This window comes from Centruroides vittatus, unplaced genomic scaffold (assembly GCF_030686945.1).
Source record: "Centruroides vittatus isolate TY-2023 unplaced genomic scaffold, ASM3068694v2 contig_7, whole genome shotgun sequence".
Lineage (NCBI taxonomy): Eukaryota > Metazoa > Arthropoda > Arachnida > Scorpiones > Buthidae > Centruroides > Centruroides vittatus.
In genome coordinates this window covers 1623715-1644370 of record NW_027122442.1, presented here as the reverse complement: position 1 = coordinate 1644370, position 20656 = coordinate 1623715, and the positions used below count along the sequence as shown (strand labels likewise).

Below are 20656 nucleotides of genomic sequence, written 5' to 3'. Positions count from 1 at the left end.
GCAATGCCCCTTAGCAAATATTTTATGTTTTAAAGCCAGTTAAAATCTTAGAATTGCAGAATATTTTGCACGTTTAGGAAATGATTTTCTTAATGATAAAATATTTAAATAGCAAGATATATATTTCCTGTTACATACATTTTTTTTATACTTTTCTTTCTTCAAAACAAATAAAATAAATAATAAAAACTGTAGAGAATATTCCGGTAATAATGATAAAACGATTTTCTCACATACAGATACCAGGACATACATTTGACGAAGATTTATGTTATTTCAACTGCTTTGTGATAAAATGGCTGACATTTTTGACAGAGAAATGAATGAAGAAACGTATAAAAAATAGATTTTTTTTATTTTTTCTTTTTTGCAACTATTGTTATAATAATAACAATAATAATAATAATAATTCATACTGTAATTAATCTTCTTATATATATATATATATATCTGTATGTGTTTACTCTTTCCCTAGAGAAATAAATGATATAAAAATAATAATAAGAACCTAAAATTCGTTCTGAGTTTTGGAAGGTAAAAAGAAGAAACAAAAGGGGGGGAGTAGATAATGCAGAAAAGTTAGTTGTTCATTCTTCTTTCTCCATAACGAAGTATGAAAGGATGAAAATTGCGAAGTAGTTCAATTCGTTGATTAGAGATGCGAATTAATTAATTAATCGGTTAATTTCCGTTACATTAACTTTACCAATCTAACAGTCGTTAAGTTTAATTAATGTACATAATCTTAACTTTATTTTAAATAAACTTTTCAAATTTTCCTCGCTAACGTTGAAAAAACGAATTTAAATTTTTCTTTAATCTCTCAAAAAACGATGTTAAAATTCTTATCGAGTCGAAAAATTAACGTAAAAGTGTATTCAAAATACAGATACGAATTTTAATTCTTTTCTAACTTGAAAAGTTAACAAAATAATCGTTTTTAAACTTAAAACAATAACAAACCCTCCAAAAAACTAATACAAAGATTTCTTACATATTACAAAATTAATTTAAATTCTTCTTTAACTCCAAAAATATTAGCATAAAAATTTCTACAACTCTTCCTACTTTTGAAAACACTGATATAAGGGTTTTTTTTTAACTCACAAACTACCAAAAAAACCTCTAAAACTGTAATAAAATGCGCAATCCACTTTCATAATGCTAATTAAATGGTTTTGCCTATCTGTAGAACAACTAATATAACGTTTTTCCATCCTCCAATCGCTAAAATAGACTTTTTAAATCCTAAAATAGTAATATAAAATGTTTCATTTTACAAAAAGTATACAAAAGAAATTAAGAATTTTCATATCATAAACAGAAACACTTAATCAGCATTCAAGAAGCGAATTTTTTCTGTGTAATTCTGAACGATTTTCTTCCATTATTATTAATATTTTCGGAAAGATTTACCGTTAAATTATTATTTAATATAAAAGTGATTATTTTCATCTCGATCAAGATTATTGATATTTTTTTCTTATTTTCTTGCGGAGGAAGAATGACAGTTACGATGAAAGCTATATCTATAATGTAATTGTTCATAATATATATAGAAAAATATCTATAAAGGTTAGCTTTATTGCTAACATATGTTTGTCTTTTGTAGCTTTTATAGTTGCTGCGTGGACATTTATGATATTTTCCGGTTAAGAGAGATGACTTCTTTCGGTCTAACCTTCCACTTCCGATGTTTATTAGAGAAACTGTTTCAGTTTAACAGCAGGAAAATTATTATAAACAAATACCATTATAACTTTATTATTAACAATATTTTCCGTTCTGTCATGGATTACTTGTAACAGAAATCAATGATATTTACTTATATGTGTTTACTAATGGCCTTTCTACCGTGTAAATTAAATTGATGAACATCAAACTGTTTCGAATTACTGTTTCTAGATCTATATTACAACTGTAAAGTGTATTAGCTTACAATAGATATAAGCTAAAAAAAACACTAATTATAGCGTAATTTTCACATAACTATCGTTAAAAAGTCTGGAAAAAACTATACGGATTTCTCATATTTTTAATTTTATTTATTATTTGATTAGTTTTTACGGCTAAATAATATTTATAAACTGTACTGATTCGATACAAGCGAAGTCTATCTTAGGAATTTTTGTACATTTTTCAAAAAGATGGAGTGAATAAAATGTTATTAAATTTTATTATTCTCACTTTTAATTAAAATTTACTAAATAAATATTTAAATCTGAAGCGAATATAATTGCATTTTGATAAATTATAGCAATAACTCTTTCCTTTTCCCTCTTCCAAGTTGTATATATATATATATATATATATATATATATATACATTTATAAAGTTTTATACATAAATATAAAATTCCTTTGATTAAGATATTCACAAACTCATTAAAATTATTCAACAATTTTCAAAGAATAACATTAAAAAGTTATTTTTAAACATGATCTAACATCTATTAAATCACAACGGTATCTGTATACAAACCTATACATTTAATTCACCTAAAAAGTTATTAAAAAAACATTTAAATATACAAGAGAATATTTAAAATATTTTGTTTTAATAACTAAAAATAGTTTACTTTAAAGAAAATTTCCAATCAAAATTCCAAACATTTTTACGAAATTTGTTTACTTCAATTTTTTTTCCTATTTTATTTTTCGTGTTTTTTCCCCCTTTATTTTATTTTTTTCATATACCTCCCCCCGTGTAAAAGGGAGGGTTGTAAGTTCATCGATATTTTCTATTTATTCACAACAGATGGCGCTGAACGGGGTGGAGAGTTACATTTCACACATTGGCTCTCAGTTGGCATCTACTCGCTGCACGAACCAGGTGCAAGGTGAACTGTAAAGCATTACATATCATTCGAGTCTCACGAAACTGTCTCGAAACGTGATGGCGATTTACCTGGTCACGTCTCGTGCTTCACGCTTCTGCTCTACTCAATTGCAAGAAGATATGTGATGGGAACTACTCACAATGTCTTGATGTGAACGACAAAATAATATATATATATATACAAACATATATTTTTAATTTTTAAAAGGAATTTATTAGCACAAACTGTTCAGTATGAAGATTCGTTTAAGTGTCCTATCGCTTATCTGTCAAGTTGTGGCTTATATTAAAGGTAAGCTGAAGTAAACAAACTTGAATGATCTTTTAAATTTTTTCCTTTTTTTTTTTCTTTTAAAAAAAATATTATATTTCTCTTCTATAATCCAAAATTTTAATTAGTTTTAACAGTAAATAATCTTCACGTATGATCATTAATATTCCCTATCTTATACTCTCTCTAAGGAGATAATTATAAATTAAACAAACCTTTATCAATTTTTATTATTTTTATTATAATTTCTGGATGTATATATATATATATATATTATATATTGAAAAAGAAAAAAAAATTCTAGAAAAAGTTGGAGATAAATTTTTACTTTATGGATTCAAATTGATTTTTATAATTAATCTTATCTTCTAGAATGAATATCTAATTAATTTTTGAATAAATTAAATTGCTTTTTATATATTTTTTTGCACAGAAAAAAACTTTTTTTTAATCTTTTGCTTAAAAACCAATCAAAGTAATGCTTTTTTTACTGTTTATTTTTTTTTTCGTTAATTTTGTATATATTTATATACATATTCTGTACGATTTCTGTTAAATGTTATAGGTAAATATTTAAATTTATTCTAAATATTTAACTTTGGATAGTAAAGAAGAATATTTAAATTTTTTCCACACCAGTCGTTCGGTTTATCCCATTGGATGGATAGAATTTTCAAGTCAACCAAATACAAAAGTATATGTATATATATATATATAGTAGACATTTGACAAACTTGCTACAAGAATATCAACCCAATACACTTTCTCCACGCTTGAATGAAACGTAAAATGCACATTTTCATTCGAAAAAAAGTAATAAATAAATAATAAAACTTGAAGAAAATAAAGCTTTCTAAACCTTACTTATTTTTACTTGAATGGTCTCCGTTTTCATTAATATATTTTTCTTTACTTAATATATATATATATTTAAATATATAATAATGTTTTCTAGAACATGTTCGAAAGTGAAAGTTTACGTATTTATTTATTTATTTATTTCTCTGTTGATTTTAAAGCCAGAAAATAGAAAGTTGGTACATCAATGTCAACTTTTAGGACGTGTGTTGTATCCCAAGGCTAAGGAAATCTTGTCAATACACAATAGTTTTCCTTTGTCGTAAAGTTGTGAGGTGGCATTACTTTCAACGAATCAAAAGTGATTTCTCTTTTGTCAAATTATTAGAGGAAGCATTCGTCATAAGAAATATCTAGTTGTAATTATTATAACTGTTGTCGAGATATCCGGAAAGAATGATCGTAAATACTGGCAATTACAGGGTGTTTTTTATGGTTTGGCTGCAACCAGAACTCTTTCCTCAGCTTAAATCGTATAAATTTAGCTTTTCGCAGATTAAAGGAAAAAAAAATCCTTCCTTCCAATTGTATCAGTTAGTATTATTGTTACATGATTTATAATTCTTCTGTTCTTGCTAATAGTTACGATTCTCTTGATTACTGTTTATAAGAATTACAGCTAGTAAGCGTTACAGTTCTTATGTTCTTAGTAAGAATTACAATTGCGATTACTGTTAGTTAGCGTCACAATTCTGCTACCGTTAGCCAAGAGTTACAATACAATGCTCTTGATAACAGTTAGTTTTCCTAGTTTCTATTAAGAATATTTATATTCCTGGAGCTTTAATATGTTTAATTCTAATTAGCCTTAGATAAGTGATTATTGTGAGTATTAATACAAAATTAACTCCTGTGTTATTTGTAAGAATTGTAATTGCGATCACTATCAATAAGTTACAATTGTGTCCTTTGTAACAGCTACAATTTTTTTCCCCTTAGAAAAGCCTAACACTATTGAGGCAATGATTGTAATTCCGATTACTGTTACTAAGCAGCGTTACAATTCCAATTGTTATTAGTAAATATTACAGTTCAAATGCTTACAGTAAGTGTTGTAATTCTTGCGCTGTTAGCAATTCCTCAATTGCGGTTGCTATTAGTAGGAATTAAATTGTTGAACAATTGTAAACAACAAACACATATTAAGAAAAGAAAAAAAAACTAGCTTTAATTAAAAGATTGTTGAAAGATAGTTTATTTGATATTTAATTTATCTGATAATTATAAGCAGAATAACAAAGTGATAATTACTAGTTTTTCTTCATCAGTAGAAGGCACAGAACTAATTAAAATACTAAAATTCGATTATCTTCTACTTCAGTTGGTTTTTAACAGCATATTGTTAACAAATTAAAGATATTTTTTGTTTGTTTTAAAGAGGAGCTTAATTATTTTTGATAAATAATGCCATCGTTAACATTGCTAAACGTCTTTTTTTTCCTTTCTTTCTTTTTTTAAGCATCGCCCTGTTCTAAAAACGAATTTGTTCATCTTTGGAGAAGGTCGCTAATTACTGTTAATGTAGTAGTCAAATGTGTTTTTCATTATTCATGAGATTTTTATTTACTACTTTGACCTTTTTCTACTAGCTTACCAAATTAGATCAAGATTATTTTTGATCAAATATAATTTTGTTAAAGTTATATTTGATTAATTTTTTTTTCTCAAATAAACTTTATAGTGTATATAAACATTATTTAAAGTAATAAATTATGTATTAAAAAATATAAAAAGATACCTTTTCATTATAAAAAGAGAAGTGTTTCTGATAGCATTTGGGAATGTTTCTTCATATTGTAGAATCTATTCTTCGTCATTTAAGGACTTTTCTTCTTAGTGCAGGATTTGCTTCATCGGATACGAATTTTTTGATAGTACAGAAAACTTCCTTCATCGTGTAGAGATTTTTTTTTCTTTAGAGCGCAAGAAATTTTTTCAATTTGTAGAAAATTTATAGAAGATTTTCTTCAACGTTTAGGGATTCTTTTAGGGTCAGGAAATTTTACGTCGTGTAGGGATTCTTCTTTAGATTTCAGGCGATTTTTCAGTGTGTAGAGATGATTCTTCATAACAGAATATTCTCTTTATCTTATAGGGAATTTTTAGATTGTGGGATTAAAGTTTACATTTATGTAATTTCAAGAAAAAAATTATGTTCACTTCAAAACATATAAAAATTGATATTCCCGCAATAATACAGAATAAATTATATTTCCAACGCAACGTGGAATTTTTCAGAACTAAATTTTTAAAAAACTTCCAATATTTATAACGTAGAATAATACTTTTAAATTTTAACAATACGAATGTATCCGTACGAAAATTTGTAAATGCTGTATGTACTTTACAGTACACTACTATAGCATTTTCAAATCTTATAGTAGTGCACATGTATGTATATGTAGAGATAGCTATAACAGTTCCAAATTTCGTATAGATACATCCCTATTGTTAATTAATAAAATTCCTTAAAGGAGATAATTAACAGATGTCTTCTTACGCAAGTAATTTTGTAAGAATTAAGGTATTTTATAAAATAACGCTCAAACTATCGACGTCAACAGTTGGTGATGTATGTTGTTTGCATTGTCCCCCTGGTCGCTTTTTAATTAAAACTCAAACGATTAAGTCAGGCATACAAGCTGACATGTGATATACGATGTTTCGATGTGACATTTGTTTGGCTTTTTCTCAACCAATTTTCTTCTCTATCGTCCTCAGATACAATAACACTTGACATTTGTCGATATTTATAGAGCTACACTTTCTATAACAAGATGAGAAAATATCTACCCTTTATTTTATTTCGTATGCAACACCCCCCCCCAAAAAAAAACAAAACTTTACGAGATTAAAATTGAATGTTTGGTATTCCTGGAGGACCATATTTTTTTGTTTATTCTCAAATTCTAGAAAATTCAGTACATTCTACGATTGTCTTAAGGAATTTTTAGTGAGGGATGACACTTACGAAATGCTTCAAAAATTGCATTTAAAGTGTTTAAATTTTAGAGAAATTTTGATGGTTTGATGATATTGCAAAAAATATAAAATATTATCTTTTTAAAATATGGAAAAATTCATATTTTGATTATAGTTTCGAGATTTTTTCTTTTAATATATTGATTTCGTAGGATTTTTTTCTTCGTAGTATAGGAAATTTTCTGAAACTCGGTGATTTTTTTTGTAATGCAAGAAATTTTTTCAGTTTGTAGGGATTTTTTTTTTATAGTATAAGAATTTCCATCTTTTAGGGAGTTTTTATAACACAAAAATTATCTTCGCGTGTAAAAATTTTTCTGTTAATTCAGATAATTTTCGTAAACTTGTAGGGATTTTTCAAAAACTTTTCTTCGTAGCCAAAATTTACATTGAAATTCATTAGAAACACTTAAGTGCCATTCAGAAATTACAAGAGACCGTTAAACGATTTATAACATGTTCATTATAACTTTAACAGCAACTCGTTGAAAGATTATTAAAAAACAAAAAGATGGATTGCTAAGTTCAATAATGAAGTATTCTTCAATACTAAACGTCGTTAACAACTAAGTGCTATTAAATGTTAGTTAATTCATTTAATAAAAGATTAATAAGTAATTTATCGTATTAAAAAGTGCGTTAAGAATTTATTAATGTATTTTCAGCGTATGAGATCCATTGATTGTAACTAAAGGGATCTTTGCCACTTCCAAAAATGATTGTTTGTTTGCTACGTCGGCCATTTTCACTGTTGGATAACCATTCTCCAGTTTGGAAATTCGAGAAAGAATAATGGATTGGGATCTTTGTAGCTTACTAAAAGTTACAATCGTTAACTTATCAGTTTAACTACTTTGTAGATGAGCTTTTCTAGCTGTAATGGTACCAATTTAGCTATTAAACTGATTAAGAATGATTAATTAATGTGTCTCTCAGATGTTTATACACATTTGTTAGCAAAGTAATTGAATATATTAATTATTTTAATGATTGAATCGTTTATATTCTTCATCAATTATCATTTTTCACTTTATATCACTTTCATAATCTTAAGAATAACCGCGTAAAATTTTCAATTATAAGAATATTTTAATTTTCTTACTAACATAAAATGCATTTTTATCCAGCCATACGCTGTTTATTGTTAGATACATTTAGGTCAGTTGACAAAAGGACGACTATAATACAAATTCTCATTAAAAGTATGGAAAATTTACTTAGGTAATGATTCTTTATACTTCGCTAATACAGTTTTATATAAGATATTATGTTACACTATTAAACTTTTCTTATTTTCTTAATTCAAATATTACGGAAGAATGCATGCCTCTTGTTGAAAAGCCGAACTAGATTCGAAAAAATACAAGAGCAGCAGCATTAATTTCCGTTCATCTAATATTTTTTTAATATTTAAAAAAGTAATATATGTATACCCAGTTTTAAAGTAGAAAGTAAACTATACGTAACATAGCATTTTTCTTCAACTCTACGCTTTGAAAACTTACTTTGGTTCCGATGGGAGGAGGGAAATCTAGTTTAAATTCCGTATATTTTTTTAGATAATAATATATTTACGAAGGAAAAACATACTCGAGAGACTAAAGACAGTTTAAAAAGGTGTCCTTTGAGCTCGTTTCTACGATCAATAAACTGAGTAGCCTTTGGCTATGGAGAAAGAGAGGGAGAGAGAGAGAGAAAGAGAGAGAGAGAGAGAATGCTACTTTTACTATCGAGTCATTTCAGTTAAAGGTAGCATTACATGCAGTAAAAATAATCGCCGACCACCTTCGTCAATTTTCTTGGTTCCAGATGGCAAAACAGGCCACCTGGAATCAAAAAACATTATATTCCGTGTCTGTAATTATGAGCAACAACATCTGTGATGTTCCAGACGCTTGCTATTATTATTTTTTTTTAGTTTGAAGCTTACCCATCTTTATATATCTTTGCTTGTTTTTTTCTAAACTTTACCAACAGTTTTTGGAACATTTTATTTTGAAATATGGCCAGAAGAAAGATTCTCATTTCTCCAAAATTGGACACGTGTGGCTGATGAAGTAACACAATAATAAAAAAAAACTTGTGATGTTTGTTTAAAAACTGATGATTTTTCAATGCTTATCATATACAGTAAGTTGGTTTATCCTGTGTTAGTAGTTTTAAACAAACAGAAATTTTTTGATTAAAAAAAAAAAAACTCAATTTCCTTCATTCTTTTATAATCTTATAAATTTAATTCTTTGTTTATATAAATATAAATATATATATATATATATTTATATAATTTTAAAAACAATTTATATCGGTCCAATGCAGGTAATTAAACTCGTTTAAGTGTCTGCATCGTTAAAATAAATTAAAACGGACAGCATCGAGTTATGTTAATAATGAAAGTGTCCACGTTTATTCGCCATTCGGTACTCATTATGAGAAAATTCAATTTGCTGAATTTCTATGAATTAATATTGCAAAGATGTTTTCTGTTGAAACGTGTTTTATGTGATGACGATAATCGCAAAATTTACTTTGCTTTTTTCTTGTTTTTATCTACCATTTTTTCAATATAAATTTCATGCTAAAAATGGATTTTTATAATCTTTAAAATGTACTTTTTTCATCTAAAATATTGTCAGAAAACAAGTGTTTATAATTAAACGAATAAAGATATTTTTAGTCATGCTATAAAAATTTTTATAATGTAAGATTTGAGTTGATATAGAATAAAACTATAAAGTTATATCAGTCACATCTATTGATTTGAACTGAAAGAAAGGATTCAAGGTGTATCTAGAGATGAAACGAAAAATTCGACTCTATCGACCTCGATGTATGTCCCCCCCTCTTTTTTTTTTATAGTTTTCTAGTGTTGCCAGTATTCCTATACGTCAGATTTATATCTTAGAACTGATATCACTATGTTGCTTGTAACAGAGAAAATTTGAAATTGCTAAAAGAAAAAACAAAAATAAAAATAAAGATAAAGATTCCTTCGCTTTGTTTTTGCTACTGTAGCACAGTTTATAAATCAGAATAAAATTTCGTGTGACAAATTTCATACAGTTTGTACCAAGATATGAAATTATATAACGTCTCTTTGTTTTTCGTTATGAAATATAGCTTTTTTCTTCTAAAAGAATACATTAAAAGACGTGTGAATAATTAAATTAGTTAATTTTCTGTAGAATTAAAAGTAAAACTATATTGTTCCAGGTTTTATACTTAAGAAAGTAAATTTTTAATTATTTTTCTTTTTTTGTATAAGTTTTCATTCGTTACTTGTATTTTAGTAAGGAATATTTTTAAATTATTAAAAATTAAATTATACATTAAAAACTGTAAAAAAAAATTCAGGTTTTAATTAATAATTTATTCAGGATTAGAGCTTAGAAAGAGTAGTTTTATGAACGTTCATATTACGATATTTTTTTTTTTCATTTTAATAGCCATTTATTTATATATTAACATATTAAACACGTATTATTCACTAAAATTATTACATATTTTTTTACTAAAATATAAAATTAATGCTTAATTCTATTAAATGGGTGCACTGAGATATGTTAATTACAACATATCTTAGTGCACCCATTTAATAGAAAACTTTCTCGTTAGGAATTGTTTAAGAATTTTTATTTTGTTATAACTGGAGAATTATTCATTCTAGAGACTTTTAATTTCACGAAAAATATGCTTGAAAGATTTCTTTTTTCGTTACAGATTGAGTTTTCTTTTAAAAATCTTTTCAAAACTTCGAATCAGTTTAAATTTCTAACAATCTTTGTAGATTTTTAGAAATTTAAAGTATCTGAAACTATAGCAGATGCTTTCTTAGTTAAATTTTTTAAAATATTAACGTTATTTACATCGGAATTATATATATTTAGAAATTAAATGAAATAAATCCATAGGCGAATCTCTGTTCATTGTGAAAATGAAAGGTAATCTGACTGAAAAAAAAAATAATAATTATACGACGATTGGTTGAAGAAACAAAAGTGGGCGGAGATACGATTATCTCTTCCTACATCCGATTGGTCTTAAAATTTTTAAAATTTATCATCACTTATATTTTGCAAATGACTGCCTATGTTTATCGAACTGTTTTTTTTTAAACTTTCTCTTTTTTCTATCAATTTTTAAATTAAATGCCGTTCTTTAATGCTCGCCTTATATAACTTCTGCAATATGTATTTGATATAATATAAAAATTAATTTTTAATTATATAAAGTATAATTTTAACTTCGTTCTAATTGACACACTTATTATACCTATATAAATGCTTTACGATTTTATTTTATATATTTTTTAATACTTTATTTACTTTATTTTATACTTTTACATGTTAGAACAAGGAAAATAAATTAAATAAGTTGTTATTGTAAACATAAACAATTCGCGAATATCATTAATATTCTTCTAAGTAGTTTATATAGAAAAGATTTTTGGTGATCTTGGTAAAAATCTGATCTGTTAAAAAGATAAAGATTTCTGCAGAAGTATGATAACAAAAAAGTGAAGAAAAAACACACGCGATATCTGAATTACCACTCCTTATACTATCTTTTCTTCCAGCGATTATCGCTCAAACTTTTCTTTCTTTCTTTTTCCTAGTAAATCTCGGAATGCAGCTTTCTACAAAGTTGTTTATGTTCAATAATACCCTAGGAAAAAGGTATTATAAAGGTTATTCTTCCTTTTCAACAAGGTATTATTATGATTGACCACACAATTATTTTTTCTTTTTATAATTATCCTTATTCAAACAGTTCTTTTTAATAAATTCTCATGACTTATGTTTATCTTAGACATAGTTTTTTTAGTGTTTATCCTGCTTTTTTAAAGAGAGATTCTCCAGTATTTATAAAAATGTTTTTGAATGAATGTTTTGTTGTAACCATTTCAGAATTTATCGTAAATTTATCGAATATTTTCTATGTATTTTATTATTTATTTTTTTATTGATTATGTATAATAATTTATTCCTTACTTTCACGATTTTTTAAAGTTTTATTGATTATATATTATAATTTAAATTACTTCTTAGTTTCCATCATCGCTTACTAATTAGTAAATTTATTATCATTGATACTGTTGGTTAATTATAATATATAAACCCGCTCGAAATGTTAAAGATATAAATAGTTGCTGTATAATTTTCTTTGTAGTTATAGAAGAAAATGTAAAATTACATACAGAACCGAGAGATATTTCCATAAAATTTTAAAAATTTTCGCGTATCAATTACTACAAAAGCTTATTATTCCGAAGGGGGGAGTGAAGAAGAATATATATAGCTTTATGCAAAATGACTCCACTATGCAGTTTCTTAAATACAGAACTGATAAAAAAAATGTAACAAATAATAGGATTTTCCTTTTTAATTAGCGATATATGTACTGCATTTAATAGCATTAACAGTGGAGAAGTTATAACTTATGGCCGTATGCATACCCAATGTTCACCTTCCACACGTATAAAGCCATTCCTCATTTACATAAGCAGGACCTTCATTTACATAATCCAATGGTGACGATCCAATTTCATAGTAGTGAGTCGCTTCGAATTACAGCTAATACAGCGAACAAGAATGGACTAGCTATAAAAGTATTTATTTTGAAGTGGAAGATGTTTAAAATTTCTACATTTAAGTTTATCGACAGAGAATATTTGCTTGTTTAGACGCGGAAGAAAGATGAAATACATTTTTTTCTTTTCTTTTTCTTTCTGATAAGAGAAAAGGATGCTGAAGATGAGTTTCGATTTATAAATCAAAAATGGAAGAAATTGATTTAAAATATCAATTTTTACTTTTGTTTACACATTTTTTATAAAGTTTTATATGTTAAAATTTATGTAAAAGCAATATTTTAACGTATAGATTGATAGATTTGCATGTAACTTATATCATAAATACTAAAATAATATATAGCCTGTTAAATATTTTTAATGTGTAAAATTAAAGGAAAAAAATTTAATTAATGAATAATTTTTATTAATTTGCTTTCAAATGATATAAAATTAATATAAATTAAAATAATATCGAAAAATTCGAGTAATTTTTAAATACTTTTTTTATGAAATATGACAATGTAAAAGCGTAAAATTCTTTATTTATCCTACTGAATCAATGCTAACATGTAAGAGCCGTTCATTTTTATTCGCTTGAACAGTGCTTAACTTTGATTGAACAATGCTTAATATGGCTTAAATTTGACTTAATATGAATTTAATAGGGCTTAATAAGAATTAAATAATGCTTTACTAGGATACAATAAGATTTAATGGAGATTGAACTTAAATAATACTTCACCTGGATTGAGCAGGTTTATCGTGAACTGAGCGATGCTTAATACGGTTTACCCAATGCTTAAACTGAATTGAACAGAGCTCAATGTGAAGCGAACATATATATAACTGGCAAAAATAAGCACTTCTACACATTTGTATGATAGGTGTTGAGGATACTTTGCTAATACATGAGGTAACAGCACAGTTTTTAAGCACCTTTACAAAATTTTGTTACACGAAAAGGAAAAAAAAAAGTAGGCAAGCCTTTACAGCACTAGCTAAAAATATATTTTACACCTACTTCAAAATTGAACATCTTTCCCCATTGGGTATCTCCCTAGATTTATCATATATAGCGAAAAATCGTGTTACGGAATACTGATGTATACATTATACAATAAAATATACATTTCCATTCCAATTCCTTTAATATCAAATGGAAAATATCTAACTCAAGTACAGCAATATACACATTAATCATATTATTAACATAACATTTAGTTTCTATTAATAACCGAACAGCAATTATAACAATTGTCAAAATCCTCCAGGTATAAACTTATGGCGAATTGGGAGCAATATAAGAGAACAGCTCATGCAACATGCAACAATAATTGAGAATTATTACAATAAAGTTTAGAGAATTATGAAAATTTTTTCCTTTAAAAATTCCTGAATTTTTGGAAGAATTTTTTTTTATATATGAATAATGGAACCAAATAAAAACTGATTTTTTAGACGATAGGATATTTAAATCAATCGCTGATTATCATTTTGTTAGCAAGACTTTTTACCTTTACTTTCAGATAACGTTAAGAAATATTGGTTGAGCTTCATGAATATTACATTTAATAATATAAATTTGTGCTACGTGTGCAAATTCTCGTCACTTCATACTTACAAAAAAAAAAGCGCTATTGTGTTGTTAACCCCCTTCTGAATTTGGCTTTACATAATGGAGTACTGATAGTTTCTTTTAAAAAATATAAAAAACAAACTTATATTTATCTAATCTTAATATCTCTTCATACTCATCAGTCGAATAAGTAAAAATAAAAGTAGTTAATTAAATTATATTTTTTAAAATTGAAATGTATTTTATCTTAAAATAGAAAGAATAGGATATAGAGAAAAGACGAAAGGTTAGCAAGAATCGTTTATTTTCGTCTAAGAATGAGAAATTTAAACAAAACTATGAATAAGTATCCTTCAAAATCTGTATTTCCGCTGCATTAGTCATCTCAGAAGAAAATATATAAATTTTTTTTTCTTTTTTTTTCCTTGTTCTCTCGAAGCACTTCTATAAACGACCCTTTTCTCATGAAGTATAGAACATGATTTGGCAAGAATCTAGAGAGAAACAATTAAGGGGGATTAAAGATAGCGAGGAGTAGAATGCAACAAACTTACCAAAAAAATGGTTAACTTTGTCAAACAGTCGCTGAGAAAATTGTCACCGGAGTTACGATACCTGAGAAAGTTATTGTAATTCTTAGAAGCAATATCTTTGTTTACTTTATAAAAAAAGAACTAAAAAAAAATTCAATGAAATTGGGGTCCAAAATAAATTTTCTTTGATACTGTAAATTTTTGTATTACTTTTAAACAATATAAATAAGCGAGAGAATTTTACACCTGCTTACTTTTTTATTGTAGAATTCTTATAAATTCCTTATCTAATATATATATATATATATATATTGTATATATATTATTTAAAAGTTATATATATATATGTATTTTTAAATTAAAAAAAAAAGAATATTTGTTTGCTCTTTTTAGAATGGTAGAAAAATATATTTGTTCTCGTGATTGATTTAATCTATGTATGTCTGTGTAAGTGGAACATCTGTAAAAGGTTTTATACCTTCAAAAAATGAATGTTTGTATATTCCCCGTTGGTTAGCACATATTTTTTGGAAATGTACGTTTTCCTCTGCCACGCCTATATGTAACAATTGATATTAATCCTTCTGTATAAAAATACTACTGATTACGAAAGCCTTCTCGTCACAGTTAATTGTTAAAAGTTGTTTATATTGCAAGAGAATTACAATGATATTTCACATCGTAAATATTATAAATTGTTAAAAATTGTTCATTTCGAGAAACATTCAAAGAAATAACACTTAATTCTAATTAAAATTTGTTGATTTTATGTGAAATTCCGAAACGAAGTCACGTGTATTAATTATTAAAATATGTTCACTTTATACGAGAGTCAAAATCGTCAAAGATATTTCTAATTATAGGAAATATAAGTCACATAATGATAAACGTTTAAAAAAGATTATAATTAATTACAAATCTTTGTGTGATGAACACTGCTTTTTTTTACTCGCGTTGATCTTACAGAGCTTTTAAAAATTCATAATTCTCTTCATTATTAAAAGAATTCATCATGCAACGAGTTCAAAAATATCACAAACCATTCTCTGTGATCATCATACCATAGAGTGCTGCAAAGTGTTTTTGAACACTTTGCAACACTCTATGGTATGATAAACACTTTTTAACAGTGGAGATAAAACTATTAAACATTTCTCTCGTTATTCATAGATTTTTTACTAATTATTACTAATTTATGTAATATTTAATAACTGCCACATGTTTTACTTATTGTTAAGTGTTCATTATATTAGGTAAAATAATTACGAATTTTTAAACTGGTTTATATTATTATTTGTTAATGGCTGCTACATACGAGCTTTTTAACAAGAACAATAACATTTATAATTATTCCATGCAGTATAGGACAATTAATTTATTCAATTTATTATTAATTATAGATATGTTATTGAAAACGCATTACCCATAACAAACAAAACAGCAAAACTTAAGTTAATATTATATTTAAATAATGCGTAAACTTTCAACTGTTACCTCTGCAAAAGTAGCAGTAGAATACTCTTTAAATATAGGATTTTTCTCATTATTTTTTCAGATATATTAAAATTGTTTCAATAAATAATTTAGCACTACATTGTTTACTCAAGTGTTTCAGCTATTTTTAAAATATATCTAACGCAATCTATATGAATATTCGATCAGTAACAGAAAGAGTATACACATAGAAGAGTGATGGTAACTGGAAACGCCCTGTACATTCTCAGCAAGTGTAAGATATTAATATTTAAAATCGAAAGATGGTTGATTTATCATTTCTCCAGTATAAAAAGCTTTAGCAAGAAACGTTTGATAAAAAACTTTATATAAAATTCTACATAATATACTGAATGAGGAATAATGATATCTTTCAAAAATGTCTAAGCAACAAGATGTATAATTTTATTTCAATTTTGTTTTTTATTTATAGGTATAGTAAGAAAGATTGAAATGTAGTAAAATCATTTGTTTAACTCCACATGAATAATTGAATAATAACAAAATATCTTGTCATTTGTTATTCTCCAGTAAAGTGGGGTTTAATTTGTGAGAAACTACATTTTTCACTTGCATTTGGTTATTATTAATACAACATACACTCTAAATTAATAATTTATAAGTGGATCACATAATAAATTATCGTTAGATATCTACTAGTTGCCCTTTTGAGTTTTTATTTAACGTCGAATTCAAAAAACATCGCGGACATTTGCTCATTTTTTTTTCCTTTTGTATCACACGAGATTAGAAAATGGCCGTTGTTAAAAATTGTTCATTTCTTTATAGAATCGAATATAGACGTCATAGATATTGGTCATTGTTAAAAATTGTTCATTTCATACGAGATTTATAGACGTCAAAAATATTGTTCGCTGTAAAAAAAAGCCTTCATTTCATACAGGATTCAAAGCCGTCACAGAAATCGGCTTTTATTAAAAAGTATCCATTTCACGCAGGTTTTTGACAAAGTTACTGTAACCCCCTAGTGTTGAAAATAGTTTATTTCACATTACATCCAATGGCGTCACGAATATTGATTAGCGTTAAAAATTATTCATTCTACACAAGTTACTATGACGTCACAGATGCTGTATAATGTTGAAAAGTGTCTATTTCATATCAGATTCAATGATGTCACAGATAGTATCTGTGACATCATTGAATCTGATATGAAGTAGACTATCCATTTTACAGTAACAATGAATTCTCATATTATCTTTTTTAAATAAACATAGATCCGTGTTTATTATAGAAGAATTAAAAATGTCACAGATTCTGATTATTGTGAAAAATTGTTTAATTTACACGAAAACTAAGGATTAGTTGTTAAAATTTTGCGATTAATTTGTTGCGAATAATTATTAAAACGTTTCATTTTAAAGTGTAGAGATGTCGGAGATATTAATACTTATTAGAGTATTATATTCTTTTCTTTGCTGATTGAATATTCATTTAAATTACATTACAGATAAGTATATACACTTTAAAGGCGAGATAGTGTATTCTCGATATTTAATAATACTATAGAAACAATTTTATTATAAGTTATCAAAAGATCGAAAGGATCATATTTGTATTTTCAACATTCAAAAATTGAGTAACACGATACAATTCAATTCTCAAGCGAGTTATGAAATCAAATACTAAACTTTACACCTCCAAATTTTTATTTTATTTTTTTCTCCTATAATCTCTTCTATTCTTCTTAACAATATAGGAGAACAATTTGTCCATTTTATCAATAGAAGTTTCGTGTTACTTCTGGAATTAATGATAAAAGTCTTTGTCCTCTTTTATCACTCTACTCATTGATTCAGTTGGGTGTGCCTTAAGAGTGATTCCATCAATAATAGTGTATTTTAAAACTGTCTAGAAATCTATATAAATCTAGCTACTTTTGCAACTACGAGCTAAAGTACAGTACGTGTCGTCAGATTTACTATGAAATCCTTGTCTTTACCATTATCGTTTGTCGCTTTCTATAGATCGATACGAGGAGGAGGAAGAAGAAGAAAAAACTTGCCATTTGATGCTAACTGTAAATTGTACCTCCTTAAGCTTCTCCTAGTATCAAGGATAGACTTGTTGAGTCATTTTCCAACGATGCTTCTCCACTTTCTCCTGTTTCTCTCTTCCAAACTCATTTCAGTTTGTGGTTCTCTCGAAAGATTCTTTTGTAATCTCTGAAGAAATGACGATCCATTAATACCGTGATTCTACCTTTTTTTTCTTCTTTTTTTGATGATAATACTTCAAGAAGATTTTATTTTATGTCGAATAAATTCCAAAAATATCCTATAAAGATAATAGGAAATCGTTTGTGAGAGACTGTAGACGAATATATATACTTCTTTTTTTTGAATACGTAAAGTTGGAGCGTAATCAAATCTGATTATCGCTTCTGTTTAAAACTTGAGTTTATCTATTTTTTGAAGATATTGAATTTTGCATTTTTTAAAAGTTGTTTCGTACGATAATAGGTCTCATATGTAAGAGGTGTTTAAGTTCAGTTGCTTTTGTGAGGACGTATCACACACGTTTGATAAAGATCTTGGTTTCTGTTAGAAGTTTAGAATTAGAAATCATTACTATGTCTTAAAGTTTATATATATATTATCTTCTTCGAACGCTTCTTTTCCTTCTTCTATAGAGGATATCTTTTAAAAAATGTTAGCAAAAGATATTCTCCTCCTTTTGTAAACACATAAAGAAAATACTGTTCTAGAATACAGACTAATCTCTATGCAAACATCTAGAGCTAACAGGAAAAAATTCAATAAGTAGATAGCTTTTATCCTATAGAAAAACAATCTCTTGACAAAAACCAATTTTTTATTATGGAAATTAAAAATCAAATATATTTTTTACTTATAATTAAATAAATATATATATATTAAAAAAGTCTTTTTCTTTATTAATTTTTTTTATTTTATTCCCAGGTGTGTGCTGTAGTTGGGATGAGTGGTGGACATATGATGGCATTTCAGGTAAGCATTACCGTTTCGTCACGTGATAGACTAATTGCTCGCTACGTGACGTCAATACCGCAAGCCACGCAAAGTCTTCATTGCAATTATAGTGTCGAACAATGACTAGAGGCAGCAAATGTATTTCCTATTCTGGTCTTGTTCCATACGTCTTTCTGTGATGACTACTAGGGAAATGTCTCAGAAAATGGGATTTCAACGACGTTTTCTTTTCCTATTTTTTATTCTTTCGTGTCAGAAACTTGCCTTTCTTCTCTCTCTTCTTTATTCTCCACTATCAGAAGAATATAAATTTTTTAAAAGCAATTTTTTAATTGTGATTTGTGTGAGGCTGCGGTGGAAAAGAAAAAAGTTTAGTCGGTTGTATAAAAAATTCAATTATCTTCAGGGGGTGGCTTCTATGATTTATGAAATGATCAGGGTCTCTCCCGGATAATGATTGTTATCCAGGTAATATATTATCAGAAAGGTTGCATCTGATAATTCATAATTATATTCTATTATATAATTTACGTTCTATATGGGTTAATACGTTAGAAAATAATATTTTCTAAGCGTTATTATAACTTTAATACATAGATAATGCACATTAATTTATACAAGAAAAATTATCTAAATATCTCTACATTAAATTAATATAGAAATTAAATAAAAACAATTAAAAATAAAAAAGTAGTGAGGAATGTGGCACCTCGCTATCAAATTATTGTAAAACTTTATGAAGTAAGATAATAAAAAAATTAATAATTGATCCAGAAAGTTTCTTTCTTGTAATAAAACGAATTACAATATCCAAAAATAGTGAAAGGAATTTATTTTTTCTTTAGTCTTTTTCAACGTCCACTTGGCCATAATGATATAGAACAAATGCATGCGTAAGGAGAATGTGTAAACACGACAACAGAATTGAATTTAATGTTAGTAAATTGCGTTTTACTCCAAGATAGAGATGCAAGAGAGGAAGACAGAAAAAAAGTGTTGAGATTTCCTCTATTGATATTCTTCTAGTGTCATGGAGAACAAACAAACGTTTATTTTAAAGTTGAAACAGACCAGATACCATCTGTTTCATTATGGTATGTGATTAAGATGCTTATCTAAAATTTAAATTGCTTAATGAGGATTTTCCTACTACCAATTTATTATAAAGGATATAGAAATTTTCTACATTGTAACACAAAATAATTGAATTTATTTTAGTGATTTTGTACATTCAATATTAAAAAAAAAAAAAAAATTATCTTTGGTTTGCAAAGAATAATCTCCTTAAAGAAAAACACGCCTTCTTTAATTAACTAACATCCATAAAGTGTTATTTGATGTTAAAAATAAAATAAATAAATTATTTATTTATTCTCTATTTATTACATAATAAAATTTAAATAATTATAATTGAAAAAAATGAACATTTTGAGGAGATTTTACACTTTATCGATCACAGATTATTGAATGTTTCAACAACTTAACTAATGATTCTTCTGCTGATGGTTAATTATCTTCAATGATACGACTTTATTGATATTAGTAACGTAATTATTCGATTTT

The 20656-nt window shown here is 26.4% G+C and overlaps 1 protein-coding gene across 3 annotated transcripts in view; it reads left to right on the top strand.

The window, feature by feature from the left end:
• Positions 1-2818: 2818 nt before the first annotated feature.
• Positions 2819-20656, top strand: part of LOC136980454 (putative carbonic anhydrase-like protein 2) — a 62474-nt gene continuing 44636 nt past the window's right edge. For all 3 annotated transcript variants that reach the window (XR_010881560.1, XR_010881559.1, XM_067276561.1), the window contains exons 1-2: positions 2819-3130; positions 19064-19111. Coding sequence is in view for 1 of the 3 variants with exons in the window: in XM_067276561.1 (XP_067132662.1) it covers positions 3073-3130; positions 19064-19111 (106 nt within the window). In the remaining 2 variants the exon portion in view is untranslated. The remainder of the gene's footprint in view (positions 3131-19063; positions 19112-20656) is intronic.